The following is an 18,452-nucleotide window of genomic DNA, read 5'->3' on the forward strand; positions in this document are numbered from 1 at the left end:
CAGCTCTAACACCCTTCAAGCAATCAACTCAAAATGGCTACGAAGCGGTATCTGTTTGCACTAGATCTCGAGAAGGCCATCGATCGCGTGACAAAAAGCTGCCACCATTGTGCTTCACTTCATCAAAGTCCCAAGGCGCGTATCGAACAGTCCACATGTAAACGGAAGCTTCTGCAATGTCAGAAAATTCATTGGTTCCCAACTGCGTTTTACGTCCTACAGAGTGAAGAGGACAGAGTGCTACAAAGTCCCATCCGAAGTTGCTCACAGACCATCGACAACAGCGTATGACTGTGACTCGTCCGCAGACGAAGAAGACACCCATTACGAAGAAGCTACCGCCAGCACCATCACCTGACATACCGTTAGCGATGGCTGCGCCACCCTCCCAAGACGTATCATTCCCACTGGCGTTGGAACTCAGAGTGAAACTGTTTTTTAGAAAATTATGGAAAGCCATGTAACAAATTACAGACTCAGATGCTGGTTTGTGCAGGCGTTTTATTTTCTGGCTAAAACCAATAACCATGCAGTATATTCCTTTGATGCAGAGCTAGCTCCCAAATAAGGTCTTAAATTATATAAAAAAAAATATTTGAAAAAAAATAACTATAACGAACCAAGATAAAACATAAACTAGAAAACACTTTGGGGATAAGGCCTAAAGCTGAGAACCTCCTAGAAATGCCTCTGGACATTGGTCAGAAGAGCGACCCTATTGCCTTGGGCTGTATCACAAAATGTTTGACCACATTACGGGACCGGCGATCTCGTCCTAGTGCGCTGGCCTCCCATGTATTTAGGATCCTGGTATCCAACGCAGTTATGTAGTTCTTTTTGTCTGTGTTCTTTTGGTCTTTTCGGATTAGAGACACTAAACAGAGATCCAATAATTCACTACATTCTAAAAATCCAAAACCAGAGGACACAAAGGAACCATACTTGACAGCACTTTGTAGTAGCTACAACCCACAGCGCCAGTGTTTACATGGGATGCGGTAATAAAAGTCATGCTCTGTTGTGCCTTTCTTGGAATATGCAATGCAGCTCAATGGTGATATTTCCCACGTCAATAGTTTGCAGATTTTAACTCTTTAAAACCGAATGGATTGAAAATTATAAAATACAACATTTCATTTGTTTCTTTCAAATTGGGTACCCTATGGTACCAAAAAAAACCATTCCCAAGCTCTATTTTTATGTTAGCAGATATTTCACTAAATTTTAATTAGATGGACCTTGATACAAGAATGTAATGATGTTTGGCTTACTTTTTCTAAATCTTAGTTCAGTTAAACAATTATTTTCGACGTGGGTACCCTGTGGTTTTTAACTGTACTAAACAACAACGCCTTACGGCCACACCCAGAGCTTTTTGAAGAAAACATATATTTTTGGAATCACTATGGAAAGGGCTTTCGGATGATATATGTCTCCCAAATCAAAAGGGTTTCACTTTCTGGCCCACGGACTACATAGTCACATAACCTACTTATATAAATCTGTTCACACGCTGATGATAAAACTATCTTACCCAGGACCAAACATTTTAAATATTTCGTCACGTGGGGCTCGAGCAAACTAAGATTGCGTGATCAGTGACTAAAGTCACAGCGACCGACCGGCAACCAAAAGTTACTCGAGAGTAATCTGTGCATTTATTTTAATTTAGAACTCTTATCTATATACAGAATTTGTTCAATCACTGAAGTACTGATATTACTTCTCAACTTATTTGTGGTACAGTAAATCGTATGACTCCAAGCTCCACAACACCGCATTGAAAAAGAGTTCAAACTTCAAGATGGCGGACTCTATAGAAAACAATGATCAGCTTCTTCGAACAAATAATTCACAGCCTGACGTCCCAAATAGACCAACACGTTTCCAAAGAATCCGGCAACTTGCGTTGAAGAACTTTTTGCCATTAGGACTCGTATTTCTTGTAGGATTTGGTATTTTAGTTCCGGCGCCCGGTGTGTTCTTGAGCGAATTCCCAACACACTATATTTGCATCGTGGGAATATTTTTACATAGCGGACTCAAGCTTCGTACAGGCGAGATCAGGGACACTATAAGAGCTTATAAGGCTTTAATATATCAGATCCTTGTAATAATGCTATTAACACCCATAATTGGAGTCAAACTAACTGAGCTTTTGCCGTTTGGACGTGAGGCCCTATTGTCATCAAGATCATCATCAACAAATGATGGCATCAACAGAACAAGTAAGATGGGCATGAATGAAAGTGGAAGAACAAGCCAGAAGAATGCTGTTCTTGGGCCGGCTGAGTTTAAAACGGGAATAGAACTGTATCTAATTGTCCCTTGCACCATCTCGGCAGGGGTTGTCCTGGTGAGTGTACACTGTAAGGTTTATTAGGCCCCTCCCCCCTGTCTTATAAACCACAATTTTAAAATAAGCCCATCTTTATTAATCCCCCTCCATTCTCCCAAATGTAACCAGTGAAACACAGCTCTTTGCATTGGTCATCTGGGTCAGAGGTACTTCATGATTTGTAAGGTTCACAGAATGTTAGTATACCAAGTGAGATTAAACAGGTTTTGACAGTGCCACAATATTTGATCTGGAGGCTGGGCAAACTGAGAAAAGCTTTTTTTAAGTGCCCTGAAAATAGACAAGATAGAGCACCAGAAACACCCTGATTTGTGCACATTTTATTAATAAAACTGCCTTCTTATTTATTTTTTTGTGAGTCAGAAAACCAAATGTAACAAAAAATAAATCTCCCCCTGCACTTTTGTCATTGAGCCCCCCCCCCCCCCCTTTAGCAAAAAGCTAGATCCGCCCTTGAAGACAGTGAAACCTACACATAACAGACTGCCATTAAGTGGACACTTCATAACAAACACATTTTTCCACATAAGGTTTCACAAGCTGGGGGAAACGCCACCTTGGCTCTTGTTACAACAATCGTCTGCAATCTTATGGCAGTGTTCACGTTACCCGTGACGATGAAGTGGCTAATGTCTTTCGAAGGTGTGAAGCTTGATGCCATTAATCTTCTGGTCAAACTCCTTCTCACAGTACTCCTACCTCTTGTGGTGAGTAATAGATGAATGTGGTAATGTTAGGTTCTTAACTATTATTAAAATAACCATCTAGACCCCTTAGTCTTACACTTGTTTTCCCAACTGCTTGAGTAGCAGATAAATGTTGTAATGTTAGGTTCTTATCTAATATCATAATAACCATCTAAACCAGCGGAGTAGCCAGGATGGGCAAAAAAAATTAAATTTTTTGCTGCTAGAAGGGGGGGCCCAGGCCCCTGTAAACCCCTCAGTCTTACACTTTTTTCGGAGTGGTACCTTCCTCCACAGACCCTTAGGTATCTCCTTGAGTGGTACCTTCCTCCACAGAACCTTAGGTATCTCCTTGTTTCCTTGAGTGGTACCTTCCTCCACAGAACCTTAGGTATCTCCTTGAGTGGTACCTTCCTCCACAGAGCCTTAGGTATCTCCTTGAGTGGTACCTTCCTCCACAGAACCTTAGGTATCCCCTTGAGTGGTACCTTCCTCCACAGAACCTTAGGTATCTCCTTGAGTGGTACCTTCCTCCACAGAACCTTAGGTATCTCCTTGAGTGGTACCTTCCTCCACAGACCCTTAGGTATCTCCTTGAGTGGTACCTTCCTCCACAGAACCTTAGGTATCTCCTTGAGTGGTACCTTCCTCCACAGAACCTTAGGTATCTCCTTGTTTCCTTGAGTGGTACCTTCCTCCACAGAACCTTAGGTATCTCCTTGAGTGGTACCTTCCTCCACAGAACCTTAGGTATCTCCTTGTTTCCTTGAGTGGTACCTTCCTCCACAGAGCCTTAGGTATCTCCTTGAGTGGTACCTTCCTCCACAGAACCTTAGGTATCTCCTTGAGTGGTACCTTCCTCCACAGACCCTTAGGTATCTCCTTGTCTCCTTGAGTGGTACCTTCCTCCACAGAACCTTAGGTATCTCCTTGAGTGGTACCTTCCTCCACAGAACCTTTGGTATCTCCTTGTTTCCTTTGTTTATGACAAATATATGTTTATGACCCAGATGGATGCCAAAAAAGCTGGTTGCTATAGGCACACATACTCATCAACTGCCAAATTTGGTCTTTACTTAATAAAGAATCGCCATATCTCAGACTTTTTGCGCATATTTATGGCTGTTCACCTCTATCAGCGATTGAAGTCTCTATTGCTAGGATGATAAATTTGAGGCTGAAAGAGATTCTCTGACCCCCCCCCCCAAAAAAATCTTAGGCTTTTTTTCTTTAATGTTTACAATGCCACTCTAAAGGCCCAATCCAACTCTCTTTACACAGGGTCTAACAATGCATTATCAATTTGTACAGGTTGGCAAAGGCTTGAGGTATATCCCCAAGGTCAAGTCTTTTGTGAAGAGATTTACCAACTGCTTGAAACTCCTCAGTGTAGCATTACTGATCATGATTCCTTGGATGAAAGTGAGCAACTCAAGTGACCAGGGAGCATTTAACTCGCTGTACATTCCCTCAGTATTTGCCATCCTGACATGGGGTGTCGGCCTGCATGTCGTCTTCATGGGGTTTAACCTTGTGGTGTCGCTTGTACTCAAGTTTGACCCTCCCACATGTAAATGTATTGTCATACTTGCGAGTCAGAAATCTCTAGTTGTCATGGTAACTGTTCTATCTCTGCTGCCATTTTCAAGTGCAGCACAAGGGCTGATGGCACTGCCAGCGATTATAATCCACTTGGGGGTATTAGTGTTAGATGCTTTTGTAGTCACATGGTGGCACAATAGAGATGAAAGGAGGAAGAAAGAGCAGAACGATATTGTCTTAGAGACTTTAGAACAGAAAGAGGAGCCATTAGATCAACAGGCTGTATTGTACGAGTCACACTTGTGAACGCTGGTTTAGACAGTATGATTCAGTTACATGCAAAACTTCTACAACTTGAGTTATAGAATTTAAATCAGCCTACAACTCTGCTACGATGCTTGACTATGAAAGTTGTAGCCTGTAATTCAAGGCTAGGACAGGTCGAATACGACTAAATTGTGCTGTTTAAATTGGCCTTAACGGGTCAAGTTATGCGATTAGATTGTTTTCTAAGCCTGGCTAAACAATGTCAGATAAATTTACATGGATATAATAGTCTTTTGATTACATCCAAGGCATAATTTGAAACATCGAAACAAAATAAAAAATTTTGCCTATTTGGAAACTTGGAAACAAATTTTGTGTGGCACCCCACCCTTCCAAAGTTTACTTCAGAGTTACACCAATCCCCCAGTGTGTTCTGCGATCACACCTATCCCCTAGAGACAAAAACAAGTTCCCTCCCCCAACCTCTTAGATGTACCAACAAGTTTTCACTGTATTGGAACTAGAATAAGGTCTGAACCCTGACCCAAAGAGGGTAGGTTAACACTCCCCCCCTCCAACAACAAAAATAATAATAAATTTATGAATAACAACCACAGTAACAACAATTAGCTGTTTATTGCTTTAGAGAATTCAGTAACATTCTAGTTACGCTTTCTGCGGGATCGCTTCTTCTGGACCCCTGCAGTGGGCTTCTGGCTACGCAAGATAGCACAGGCACGACGCATGGCAGGGTCTTTGAGGTCCATGCGGTAGTAGTTCTTGTCACACACACCCTCAATGGTCTTGAGAGTGCGACGAGAGTCACGACTGATGGTGATCTTGTTCATGATTTTGCCTGGCTTGTTGGCAGCTGAGGTCAAGAGCAGAAACATTACACTTAGATATGAACAGTAATTTGGTGATTCAATTCTACAAAGTGTCGAGTATGGTTGCATTATTTGCGTTGGCTTTGGCCCCTGACTTTTCTTTATACATCACAGGGGAAACCAGGGCCAACAAATAAAACATAACTAGTTGTGTTGTGCACCAAATAAGAGGGATGGTCAGCAAACACACTATGGGTTTGAGCAAGTTTAGAGTTTGCAAAAACTCTATATGCATTTCTCTTATTTTTTTCTAGTGCTTTTCCCCTTTATCAGTGTTCCACAAAGCCCGGCATAGAAATGTGACTAGCATTATTTGTTTCTAACCATGCTGGAATATAGTTGCTCAGTTTACTTTACACTAGCTAGAATCATGCAAATGTACTGCATGTCTTGAAATAACTGTAAATGCTTAGCTTGGCACCAAGCCTCTGATAAGCGCTATAATTAATAAGTGATTCCTTCAAAAATACACCCTCTGCCCCAAAATAAAATATGAGAATGACCAAATACAAGGCTTTTAGCACCCCTTAGTTACATTTTTTTTTGTTATTTAACAATGAAAGGTGCATATTGAACATTTATTTAAACTGTTCTTGTTTAATTCCTACTGTTCAATGATTTAGCTTTAATTTTTCCCCTTCAATTTAATACTTGCAAAGACATGAGGTGTGGCTGTGTTTACCCTTACCCTTGTTCTTGCGAGTAGTGATAACCACACCCTTTCCACTGGGGGCGGCATCAACACCAACAACCTGTAATTAGACAATGAACAAAACTTCCTCATTTCTGTGCTGATACTCAACATAATGATAATCTTATATAACATTTTTTTCTGTTCTAACAATAGTAAAATATATCAGAAGTTATCTAGAAGCCATTGAAATATATTAGATATATAAATTTAATCTTGTCAGGTATGTGTACCAGAAAAAAAAGTGAAATGGGCACCATTATTGAGGTTGGATTTATACAGTTGCCACTCCATCACTTTAAGCTCCATGGAATAATCAAGTTTCTTTGAAAATGCAGTTGTATTTCTCTTATTGTGATACAACCACGGCCTCTAAGTGAGGAGAGAGCTAAAGAGGGAAAATGGCAAGATAGCCGTATTAATCCCTGGGTTAGCCCAAACCTACTTTCTAGGATCTGACCCCTGGATAATGGTGAGTGGAGTGGTCAAATTACCTTTTTATTGACAAGGCCATTGTACTTGAAGGCATTTAGGCCAGTGACATTGTTGGGCTCCTAGACAATCAAAAAGGTAAGTAAAATACTACACTAGAAGTAAGCAATCATTTATGATAATTTACATTTGAGATGAAAAGACCACATAAATATTTGACTACAAGGTTATTGGTCAATAAGGAAGAGAAATCAACACAGGGTTGAAATATCAAGTCTAAAAAAGCCCTGATGACTCAAAATGTTGGTGAAATGTGCTATTTCAAGCTTGTGTTGATTTATTTTCCTGATGCATGTTTAAATGTTGTATTAACCATGAACCATATTTAAGGCAAATGCATGCAAAAGAATTGCAAAATAATCGAGGCAATGATTTAATCTTTATTTGCACTGAATACAGCTCATGGATAATATGACGTTTGAACTTAGACTGATTCCACCATGCCTTAGAAGACCACTAATCTTCAGCAGTTTTTTCTAGTCAAACCATTTTTCAGATTGATTCATATAGACTCTTCATATGTATTTTTGGTAAACCAGCAAATGTATTCTTGTTTGATCACATTGCTACAAAATTTTGTCTGGGGAGCCTTGGGCCCACACCACTCATCACAAAGTTTTCAGTCCAGAAAATGTATAGCCAGAAATGTTAATAATAATTTATTCTCACCTTGGTGAGGGTCTTTCCCTGGCTCCTGACCAAGAAACAGCTATTGTTTCTGATGATTGACCACTGCAGATCAGACGACATGATGGCTTGTCACTACAATAAATAAAACAACATTTAAGAATGCTATTCAACCACTATTTTGTAATGAGTCTATTTGTAAAATTAACTCCAAAATAACCACTAATAAATGAATTTTGATAGTTTGTTGTTAACATCTGATTTTCCATCTGCTTGGGAAAGCTGATGAACTGGATGCTTTGGGTGTGACTCTGTTTTTTCATGAAGTGTTAACAGGGCTTTCATTAATATTAGGCGTACAAACATTAGACATGTTTGTACGCCTCCTTTAACAGGATATATTCTGTCTTACTCTCACGCTAAACAAGCAACAGGGAATTGTTTGTGCACATGTGAGCAAATAATGTACGCCATATAGAATTTCCGTTTTGTACAATTACTACCATATTATTGTGAGGTATTCCAAAGTTAATCCTAAAGCACAAAATCCTGGCCGCACAACAACCATGATTCAGTTTTATGCTGTTGTTTGAATCAATACATTGCTCTGCCTTCATTCCAACTTGAGTTTTTTTATCAATGAATGTTAGGCCATGAAAAAAAACCCTGATTTACATTTTTAAAAATGAGATTGCAGAGAAACACACTCATAAACAAGTGTAAACATCTCTTCTGCTGCAAAGCTTTTGCTTTCAGGTTTGTTTCGTTATCTTTTTAGCAACAACACTAGATCAATGAAGCCATAAGATTGGTACATCAAATAATTCATAGTCGGCTATAAGTGCGATAATTTTAAAATCACAAGAACTAACATCAGCAGCATTCACAATTTAAGTTAGGAAGACAATTTTCAAGCTTCTCCACCTCTTAGGCGAAACTTTAAGTAATGTGATAGAGGCCATCGATCGAAATGCATGTGGGTTTGTGTTCTAAAGATGCTGTGTTTCAAATGCTAATTTCTTCAGCTTACGAGTTAAATCCTCACATCAAAAAACACCAAGAGAAGCCTAAACGGCTTAGAAATGTAATGACAAGGGTTCTGTATCGTAAAACCGACTCTAAAAGATATAATATGAAAAAATGTACCATGAATTTACAAACTGAACTTTTACCTTGTTCGACCACGAGAAAAGAGGGATACTTATGCGCGTGCGCAAGCGATGCAGGGGAGCTCGTGCCAGGCCTCCGCGGCTTTCAATATGGCCGACGAGACGAAAAGATGATTCATCGGTCAACGAAAGGGAGAAAGGAATAGAAAAGGAAAGAAAATGGGAAAATCAGTCATCGCAGAGGAGTCTGTTTCGGACTACGTTGCGTCACTTTATGGAGCTCGTAAATGGCAAATCGGGCTGATTATCGGTCAGGTATGAGTGGTTTTTATTCCTGATTTGCTGTAGTGGCCTCACAGAACACACGATGATAAACAATTTGACTGCTGTGTTTTTAATATTAAACATATTTGAACGTTTCTTTTCTGAGTACGAAAACGTATGTAAGACAATGATGCCCTTTAAATACAAGGAATGAGTTAAGCACGCACCACTCCCCGCCTCCCAAACTCCACCTCACCCCTAACAAAATTTTCTATGGGATGACTGTGGCTCTCCCATGAATTGAACCAAATGAAACTAAACTGACTAAGGAAAACACCCCCTTTTGGTAACTGTTCAGTTTACAGCTCATGGACAGGGTGGTAGCAGGGGGTGGGGCACTGGGGGCATGTGCCCCCCCCCCCCCCCCCAAATATTTAAAAATATATATAAGGAAGTGACTGGTAGGGGCGTGGCTGTAATGGAAAATACAATGAAAACACAATTTTTTGTTGTGATTCAGTTAACAGCTCAAAGAGATTATATTGTGCACCTGGTAAGAACACCAGAGCAGACAAATGAAGAACAGAATGAAGAAAAAAGACTGAAGTCTATAGATGATGTTGATGACAACTGGGCCATCGAACATGCGCACCAGGTGTCAAGAATGTTAACAGGCGGGTTGGAGGTGTTGGGCGTGTTTGTGTTTGGTCCCCCTGATATGTTGACCAAAGCCCAAGGCAAGCTGAGGCAGCTTGTATATATGATATACAAGAAAACGAGTATCAAGGTTGATGCTTTCTTTCACGCTCAAGAGGCAATTAGCTCAAGAGTTATTCTTCAAATTTGTTCTCAGACTAAGAAGTAAGTCTAGAAATTTCAAAAAATGGTTAGAGTTACAATGCTTCATCTTACCACTTAAAACTGAGATACTGTCATACAGGCCAAAAAAACATCACCCTGCTCTTATAAGAGTAGTATTCGCTTGTGTGATAGAGTTTTTTGTTCATTCCATAGAATGACATGCAAAACACTAGATGCATCTGATCCGAAGGTAGGTGTGAATAGAAGGAAAATAAGCCTTCTTTACTAGATGTTTAATCTCTGTGGGTGTTTTACATACTTGCCAACTTTGAAAGCTCAAAGACTGGGAGGTTGTGCTTCAAATACAAGATCTGTTTAAGAAATTCTCAATAAATTTTCCTTGGAGATTACAGTAAATGTATAGGAAGTTTCTGTTATTTTGCCGGGAGATGAAGGCTAAAAACCAAGAGTCTCCCATGAAAACTGGGCAGGTATGGCTTAACTGTTTGGTAACCATATTATTAAATCCTGAAACCAGAGCTCAATGGAAATATTGGATGACTCCAGCCCTATAGACCAAATCGGCATTAAAATCAATTTGGAAATTAATTTTAATTGGAGATGGAGCCAGTGAAGATGGCTAGCTCAGGGTAGGATCCAGGATTTCAAAATTGGGGTTGGATAATGGCCGGATAGACGGCCTATAACTGATCCAGTGGTTCTTAATAGGTCGCTACATAGATCTTACAATTCTTTACACTGAATTGGATTTGTCGTGCCAGCAAAGTCAAGCTGGCGAAGGAGAATGGACAGTACCTCCCATCCCTCAGACATTTATTTTCTTCAAACAAAGTGTCTTTTCAATTTTTTCTACTCAAGAAGGGGAGTGGATGTCCACCCAATCCACCCACCCCCCCTGTATCCACCCCAGTAGCTATACTTTTTATCTGAGGTATATATGTTTAATTAATGCCATTAGTTTTTTTTTACAAAATGTACTACTTAACATCTAAGAGAAAACGACTTCTATTATAAAAAATGTCCCCTCTTAATATTTACCAGAGCCTTACAGGTTATACACCTATTTTAAATATTAAGGTTGCACACATAAATTTATGTCATCACATTTTACCACATTAAACAACTCTTATCACAATAATACCTATGTACTGTTTACACATTTGTGCTGTTTGATCTTTTCAGGCAACTGTTCAACCGGCAGAGCTCAAATACCAGGCATTTACCAGCAAATGGACAACATTGCGAACCCAAATTTTTATAGATACAAAATTTTTAATCCCTGCAAAGTTAGGAAAAGCTACTCTGCACACTCAATTAGTGGTGAGACTTTTGTTTTTTAACAGTGATTAGCATTCCCACAATGTCAATTTATTATAAAATGTTCCATTGATCAGACAGTGGGGATCTTTGTGGGGATCTCTGTGTTTTTTTCTCAATTGAAAAATGAAATAAAACCTGTTTTCACTTTAGGAAAGTCTATCTACAACGCTTCATGGTATTTCCAATGGAATATGTACAATTGATGGTAAAATCCTCCCCATGGAACAACAGCTGGTTATATCAGAAAAACAGGTTTGATTAAAAAAATAGCATTATTACATTGGTTTATCCAGCCCGGGCTGGCAAATCGGGCTTGGATTTTAAACCCGGGCTAGCGGGTTAAAAATTGCCATGTAATCCTGCCCACTTTTATCTCCTCCCGCCTAGCCCCACCCTATTAGCCTAAAATGTTCGTCTGGTTTGCAGGGTATATGAGGCATTAGCCTTGGTTTGAATTCCATTTTTGGAGATTGAAAAATTTGTAAAAGATTTTGTAAAATAAATAGAAATCAACTATTTCTGAACCATGCAGGAGCATACCTTGTTTGGGATTCATGAACTCCTGCTCACCCCCTCCATATTTTAGCCTCATATATAACATACCATAAACACAATTTAAATTCTCATGTCAAAGGCTAGGTGCCAGGGGGGAGGGGGGGGGGGGGCACACAGCAACAAATTTGGCATGATAGAAAGTTATCATGGTAATAACAACACTGTAATATTTTGGTTTATTGCTTGATTTTAATGAGAAAATTTGGATGAAAACATCTACATATTTCTACAGATTCGTTTTTCTATTTCCGAATATTAAAATAACTAACTCATAAATACATGGAACCATGTTGGCAAAATGTTTGCGAAACGAGGTATTTAACTTATCATGAGAGTCAGTTGTTTAATATAATAGCAATTAATTGTACACAAAGTAGCTCATTATGCTCATTTGCATTGACGACTTAAGCTTTTCGTCACTGAGAATATCTTCAGCGGCTACAGCAATCGTATGGCGTCTTTTTTTCTGAGGGAAAATATCTTCAAAAATATTCAGGGGTGGCACCTTGTGGGAGGTGCTAATTCCAGCAATAATGAATGGTATTTACTTGTTTTTTTTACAAGGGGAAGGCAAGTCATCATGCCACTAATAAGTCTGATGAACCATTAGCTGTGGAAATATTTGTTGAAATGGTAAATATTTGTATTCAAAGTAATTACTCAATAATCAATATCCTAGAATATTCTTTGAATTGCTATGTATTTGTCTTGAACTCAATTCTTACGGTTGTTTTTTTAAAATTCTTGACCAGTCTTCTTGGGGTTCATGTCCAAAGCCGGTTGCTTCAGAGACTGTAGGATGTATGTACATGCGTGGCAACATTCAATGCAGAGCTTATGTGAATCAAAAGAGCTCTTGTGGTGAAGCCCTACAGGTAACAAAAATACTATCAAGTAGTTGAATCAAGTAACTCAGGCGCTAGCCAGGATTTTCAGCGGGGTGGGGGTGGGGGAATGGAGGGTTCGTTTAACCATTAAGCGGACCATTTTCTCTTAGGTAGCTCGTCCTAGCTCACAGTGGTACTCAATTTTCCTTCATCAGAGCGGACCTTCTAGTCAAGGGTGGTTCTCCCAAACCCCCAGTTCTGGAACCAGTTTGGTGTCATTTCACTGTCATTTTACACACCATAAAGTGTAAAGTGCTATATTAATTTATAGGTACTTCTTGAGTCAATTGGGATCCACCATCCTGAATTTCAGATTCCCATGTTCTTAAAATATCTCTAATTTGTGCTTTTCCCTAGTGTTTCTCACTGTTGCAATTGTATTCATGGTTTTGGCTTATTGCGACATCTTTAAAAGGAACAATGTGAAAACCTGGAGACACAAATCAGCAAATTAATTGCTAAAAACAAAGAGAAAGCAAGCTCAGCTTGTGGAGTACTGTAAAATTTTCTATTTTCACAGGCATTGAAGCGTGATGCAGTGCGAAGTATGCTGTCAAGATGTGAGGTGCTCTGTGAGGACATCTTGGATGCCCAACAGCAGGAGAATAAAGGTGTGCCTCTTGCCTTACAAAAAAAAAATACTTGATTTTTTGGGTGGCAAACTTGGACATGCTCAAGCTTTTGGCAATCAGCCAGAAATGTTTCTTTTGCAAAAGTTCATTTATTATCCCGGGGGGGGGGATTTTGATAAAAGTAAGGTATAAAATTAGTTGACCCCCCTTTCAGTAGGAACAATATTTTCATTGCCCCCCCCCCCCCCTTACGCTTCCCCCATATTTTTGGTGCCCCCCTCCCAAAAATCGAAGAAAGAAGGAGCAAAGCAGGAATGGCAATGACAATGTCAAAGGAACGCAATCAAGAGATTAGCTGCAAGCTGGACAGAAAGTGGAGAGGAAGGAATTGGATGAAAACATTAATTCAGAAAAAGAGAAGGCACTCAATTTATCAAAGATGCGTCTAACTCCAGGTTGCAACCTGATGATGGTTGATGCTATAGATGACGTAAAAGAAGCAAAAAGGCTTTTCAATCTTTTCCTTGCAAGAAAAGCGCAGCATGAAAAAAGAGAAAAGAAAGAGAGCGAGGAAGACAGCGAATCAGATATGAGAGATTGATGATGGAGATTGAGCGTTTATAGCATTGAAACGTTTTGTTTATATTTTAGATATGGAACATAAGCACTTTATTATAATATTTTATAGCGGAAACCATGAAAAAATGTATTTAGTGTGTGGATTGTGCATACCAAATAACTGCACCCAAACCGAGACAAGTTAAAGCAAGAAGTCTGATTGGAAACTTTTTCAACTTATATTGTAGAGACAACACCCAGAGGAATCATTGACCCCTCCCCTTTTAAAATCCAAACGCTTCCGATGTCCCCCCTTTAGACCTCAGAAATTTCTCGGGGCCCCCCTCCCCCCCCAATATCCCCCCCCCCTCGGGATAATAAATGAACTTTCCCTTATTAAAAAAAATTATTTTTTTTGTCACTGCCGCAGCTGGTGTACTTTTGTGTTTATTTTGACATGGGAAATCATATGATTTTTTAGTGCTAGTCACCTCTGATTATTGTAATATTGATTATAAAATGCAAGATCAAACAGTCAAATAAATTTGCAATCTACAACCCTTGCAAGTGGGTCAGTTAAAGCCGCATTGTCACCAGTTTACTTCCGGTCGATGACGTAACAATCTCCGATTATTTTTAATGGAAAACGTGAAAAATATTTCAAAATTGTAAAAGCAATTGGAAGTTGGAAGTTTCTTCGAGGATGTGACTGATAATTTAGAGCGAATTACAATTTCAACAGACACTAAAACTTTGATTTTAGTTTTAGTTACCCATGCTCTGACTTTGAAGATTCTAAAGCATTAACCATATATTTAAAATTGAGTACAAGCTATTTGTTATCAATTTTTTTTCAAATCCACAATATTATCCTTTGTTATTTGCTTTTAGAATCCAATCATCTGGGATTTTTTTAGACATATTTTTTATTTTTTGTAGCATCTCTTGATGGAACATGGGCGTGCCCCAAGCGAGTGTTTACACCCCTCAAAGGTCCTGTTTGTGTCTGTGATTACATGTTTCAAGATGAGACAACGCAGGTAAGAACATGAAATTCTCTATAACCTTTTATCTAAAGTAATTGTGCAATATATAGTAAAGACAAGCTTTTAGATTGATTTTAAAAACTGTTTCGAACTTGATTGAAACTTTTGACAAGTTTCAATCAAGTTCGAAACAGTTTTTCAAATCAAGAGAATCCTCCTAAAATGTCACATTTGCTAGTAAGATACGCCAAATTGCTATCCCTTCTTTTAGTTGTGCATTGCCGACTTGTGCTATACCTTGTGTGTTTAAGCTGGATGTAAACGAAAAATGAATTGATTCAATAACACAATACCATTTCTGCATCAAGAATATAATGAAATAAGTGCCACAAAGTATAATTAAGACTAGAAAACCTTCAAAACCTTTCTCCCCCCCCCCCCCCCCCCCCGAGATCAACCTTAAGGTCTTGGTAAAGGTAAATTTGACACCACTGTTTTTGTGGCTTTTGCTAAACCTGTATCAATAGTTCTTAAACTTTATTTTGCAAAAAAAAAAAAAAATCCATAAATCGCCTTCAAAGACCGCTAAAATGGGCCTTTGCTTCCCGTGACCTGTTGACCGTGAATTCACGCCAAATCTTTGACTTTCTAGCGTATTATTTTGAGGCGAGAACTCGAGCTTGTCGGGCGTAACCTCGCGACGGGTTTTAAGATATCGCCTTCAAATCTTTGGATCTGATAGATAATTATGCCATGTCATAAAGTGTGTGAGGAATTTTCGACTGACTGCTTTTATAGCACTTTTCGTGTCCAAATTTTGCCAGAAATGAGAGATCGTGATATTTTGTTGACATTGTCAAATAACAAAAAGGTCTCACACACTTTGCTAGATCATCTATCTGTCATTGAGATGCAATTACGTGCAAGTGCATGCGCAATAACTCGAAGGTGTATTACGCTCTAGAGTAAACTCCGTACTTTTGAGTTTGAGGCCTCAAAACTTAAACACGGAATTATCTATTGCAAATATAAAACTTACAGGCGATAATTCAATCTTTTATCTTTTATTTGATATATAGTTTGTACAAGTAGTGAATTTTTTTTTCGCGGACACGTCGTTTACCTTTACCGAGACCTTAATGCCCAGGAATTGGGCGTACGTACATCTCAGGGTAACCAAATATAACATCACTTTCTAAATATATATGTCTTGATGATGTTATTCTCTTCAGGACTCTTTCGACCGTTTATCTGAGCTTATGGATGTCACCCCTGACATAGAAGACATAGAGATCTCCGAGATAATTCCAGGTATTTAGAATGGTTCGTGGAGCGAGGGAGTGGGCGGGCGGGGGATCTAATATCCCACAAACTCAAGAAAAGGGCTTTCTATGTGTTCTTAGAAAACCTGTTCAGGTTACGTTATGAATTTCAAACTTTTAGCTCTGGCTTCCCCGTAGCAGCGATAATAGCATAACTCGGGACTCTTAAATATTTCTAACTTATTTTACTAGGTGTTGCTCAAGTCGAGGAGATTAGCAGGAAATTTAGTGCTGAAAGGGATAGATTGACGTCATCAGGAAAGAACCAATCAGAAGAATCGAGTAGTAGTAAGTCAAGTTTTACTGTGATAGGCTTGCTGGTAGGTGCCGTGTCTGCTTTAGTTGCTGCTGGTGCGGCATTGTTCTTGGGAGATCAGAACTAAATTAGACGGTGGATTTAAACAGCTTAGTCCCTGGCCTTATCAACGGGTTTCCTGTGCTCGTAGTAAGCCGTGAGGAGGCCCGGGGTCTGGGCCGAGCTCGCGCACAGAGAAGGTTCCCTGTGGTGTCTTATCTACCACAGGAAACCCGGTCAGAATGCCAGTGACAAGGTTGGGCTAGATTGGTACCGCCATTGGACGGGAATAACTCATAACGCATTCACCTTTGATCAAATCTTAACCAAAATTTGCGCAATAAAAATTAAGTATACTCATTAAGATCAGACTCAGAACACTTGATTCCTTAGCCTGCTTGCAGACGGTACTCGGTGCAAACGGGCGCCATATTGTATTTTAAGCCGCGTGGTTCTTGGGGGCGAGGGTTCTTTCCCTCTTCTCTTCTTTCCCCCCTGCCCTGCGTCCGTGTTTGCGCTCGCCGCCAGGAACCACGCGGCTTATAATACAAGATGGCGCCCGATCACCGAACGGAGAGGGTTTTCCGCGATAATAACACCAAGTACCGCCTGCAAGCAGGCTATTGGTTCCTTCGCTCCTGTTTATCAGCCACGATAGTAGAAATAGAATAAAACCAGCCTTATCTGTCATTCTTATAATTTATTGGAGTCAGACAAATTATCATATAGTTAATTACCTTATTATAGGAAATTAACGTTGTAGATATTAACGTGTATCAAATGTACGCGTATCAAATTAACGCGAATATTTTCGGACAACTCTTCTCAAAACAAGTGAAATTAACGCGAATTTGAGCATAACGTATTCAGATAAACTAAATTAACGCGGATCCCAAAAGATAGTAGAATTTATTTCTCAATTTGCTGCTCGGAAATACTTGTATTATGCCGAAAGTGATGACAAGCCAGACCAAGAAGACAATTAAACATTTTGTGAAGCTCCTTATTAAAAACAGTATTGTTCAAGAAGTCGTTGAATTTTGTTTTCGATTTTTGATAACATTCAGTAATAATTAATGTTTACTAAATTAAGTTTAGCTTAATTAATGTATTTCAAATTAACAATACACTTAATTAAGGTACATTTAATTGACGCGGATTTTTCAAATACGCGTTAATTAAGTTGAGCGTTAATTTCCTATAATAAGGTATTATAAAGATATTTCAGGAAAAACGCAAGATGTGTATTCTTTCAAGTAGATGATCTGTGATATAGACAATGCTTAAAAAAAACAATTAATAAAAAAAACATAAAACGCCAAATACGCATCCTAGGGGACCCATGGCGACGCGGAGACCGGAAGAAAGAGGGGGGGGGGGGGGGTAGACGTCTATTCTTTTGTCTTCACGAGGACTCCCGCTTCCGATCTCCACGTCGACCCGGGTTCCCGAGGATGCCAAATACGTCGCACGAGCTTAGTGTTCTGAAAACTTAAGGTCATTTCCCTGAAATAAAGCTTGTTGTTGAATTTCTTTCATAATTTGTCTATTTACTGTTTAGGATATAGAAGTGAAATTATGAAATAAAAAGAGGGGGTGAATGTTCGTTCACAAACTGTAATGACGCAAACATTTCCCATTTTAGCGCTAGAGAGCTACTTTTTGGTGGATTTTGTGAAAAAGAATAATTGCAACGTAACCAGCCTCGAGCGATTCGGAGCCGCCATCTTTGATTTTGAGCAAAAATAAAAAACGAGGGAGGGGTCGGGGAAGGATCGATTGAGCAGAGGCTATTAAATTGATCGCTTTCGAAACTTCAGTACAATTATCCACCACTGTTAAAACAGCTTCGATACACATTTTGTATGTGCTTTCAACATTGTGAAAACCACCAAATCCAGTTCCGTCTTTTATTGTAAGATTAACACAGAATTTATTTATAACAGATCGCATATCATTGAGCAAATCTGAAAGCCAATTGTTCGAGTTACTTTTTCTAGTTTATTTATTTATTTTTTTTACTGTGTTCGAGATCCTCAAACCAACGCTTCAAGGGAATTCACCATAATCACCGTAGTCTATTTGGCGATGCAGGGGGGCGCTATGTTTAGTAATTTTATTAGTTTTTATTAGATTTTTTTTGCTCAAAACAGGAATGAGAAAAATGTCCATAACGGGTGTTCATTGTGAGTTTTATTTGTCCGAATCACC

At 39.2% G+C, this 18,452-nt stretch overlaps 3 protein-coding genes across 3 annotated transcripts; 2 read left to right on the forward strand and 1 right to left on the reverse strand.

Moving 5' to 3' along the window:
* Positions 1 to 1,586: 1,586 nt before the first annotated feature.
* LOC5515347 (probable sodium/metabolite cotransporter BASS4, chloroplastic) lies at positions 1,587 to 5,212 on the forward strand. Its single transcript, XM_032384991.2, has 3 exons — positions 1,587 to 2,356; positions 2,890 to 3,066; positions 4,357 to 5,212. The coding sequence occupies exons 1-3, from the start codon at positions 1,805 to 1,807 to the stop codon at positions 4,891 to 4,893; spliced, it is 1,266 nt and encodes a 421-aa protein (XP_032240882.2). The 5' UTR covers positions 1,587 to 1,804; the 3' UTR covers positions 4,894 to 5,212.
* Positions 5,213 to 5,471: 259 nt separating this feature from the next.
* Positions 5,472 to 8,780, reverse strand: LOC5515348 (60S ribosomal protein L28). The gene is made up of 5 exons (XM_001635429.3): positions 8,724 to 8,780; positions 7,594 to 7,686; positions 6,927 to 6,986; positions 6,430 to 6,493; positions 5,472 to 5,725 (listed from the first exon to the last, which is right to left on the reverse strand). The coding sequence occupies exons 2-5, from the start codon at positions 7,672 to 7,674 to the stop codon at positions 5,517 to 5,519; spliced, it is 414 nt and encodes a 137-aa protein (XP_001635479.1). The 5' UTR covers positions 7,675 to 7,686; positions 8,724 to 8,780; the 3' UTR covers positions 5,472 to 5,516.
* On the forward strand, positions 8,768 to 17,779 carry LOC5515312 (protein odr-4 homolog). Its single transcript, XM_032384990.2, has 11 exons — positions 8,768 to 8,975; positions 9,445 to 9,785; positions 9,939 to 9,975; positions 10,929 to 11,066; positions 11,217 to 11,318; positions 12,186 to 12,254; positions 12,374 to 12,496; positions 13,029 to 13,119; positions 14,578 to 14,678; positions 15,857 to 15,935; positions 16,139 to 17,779. The coding sequence occupies exons 1-11, from the start codon at positions 8,880 to 8,882 to the stop codon at positions 16,327 to 16,329; spliced, it is 1,368 nt and encodes a 455-aa protein (XP_032240881.2). The 5' UTR covers positions 8,768 to 8,879; the 3' UTR covers positions 16,330 to 17,779.
* The last annotated feature ends 673 nt before the right edge of the window (positions 17,780 to 18,452 follow it).

Source organism: Nematostella vectensis, chromosome 8 (assembly GCF_932526225.1).
Source record: "Nematostella vectensis chromosome 8, jaNemVect1.1, whole genome shotgun sequence".
NCBI classification, from domain to species: domain Eukaryota; kingdom Metazoa; phylum Cnidaria; class Anthozoa; order Actiniaria; family Edwardsiidae; genus Nematostella; species Nematostella vectensis.

What these genes read in the sequence shown, in the direction of transcription:
- LOC5515347 (XM_032384991.2), top strand. Translation starts at nt 1,805, where the DNA reads ATGGCGGACTCTATAGAAAACAATGATCAGCTTCTTCGAACAAATAAT. An exon ending in TCTCGGCAGGGGTTGTCCTG is followed by an intron (nt 2,357 to 2,889) that starts GTGAGTGTACAC and finishes TTTCCACATAAG; the next exon opens with GTTTCACAAGCTGGGGGAAA. An exon ending in CAGTACTCCTACCTCTTGTG is followed by an intron (nt 3,067 to 4,356) that starts GTGAGTAATAGA and finishes CAATTTGTACAG; the next exon opens with GTTGGCAAAGGCTTGAGGTA.
- LOC5515312 (XM_032384990.2), top strand. Translation starts at nt 8,880, where the DNA reads ATGGGAAAATCAGTCATCGCAGAGGAGTCTGTTTCGGACTACGTTGCG. An exon ending in TCGGGCTGATTATCGGTCAG is followed by an intron (nt 8,976 to 9,444) that starts GTATGAGTGGTT and finishes GTTGTGATTCAG; the next exon opens with TTAACAGCTCAAAGAGATTA. An exon ending in TAGATGCATCTGATCCGAAG is followed by an intron (nt 9,976 to 10,928) that starts GTAGGTGTGAAT and finishes TGATCTTTTCAG; the next exon opens with GCAACTGTTCAACCGGCAGA.
- LOC5515348 (XM_001635429.3), bottom strand. Translation starts at nt 7,674, where the DNA reads ATGTCGTCTGATCTGCAGTGGTCAATCATCAGAAACAATAGCTGTTTC. An exon ending in AGGGAAAGACCCTCACCAAG is followed by an intron (nt 6,987 to 7,593) that starts GTGAGAATAAAT and finishes TTGATTGTCTAG; the next exon opens with GAGCCCAACAATGTCACTGG. An exon ending in ATGGCCTTGTCAATAAAAAG is followed by an intron (nt 6,494 to 6,926) that starts GTAATTTGACCA and finishes GTCTAATTACAG; the next exon opens with GTTGTTGGTGTTGATGCCGC.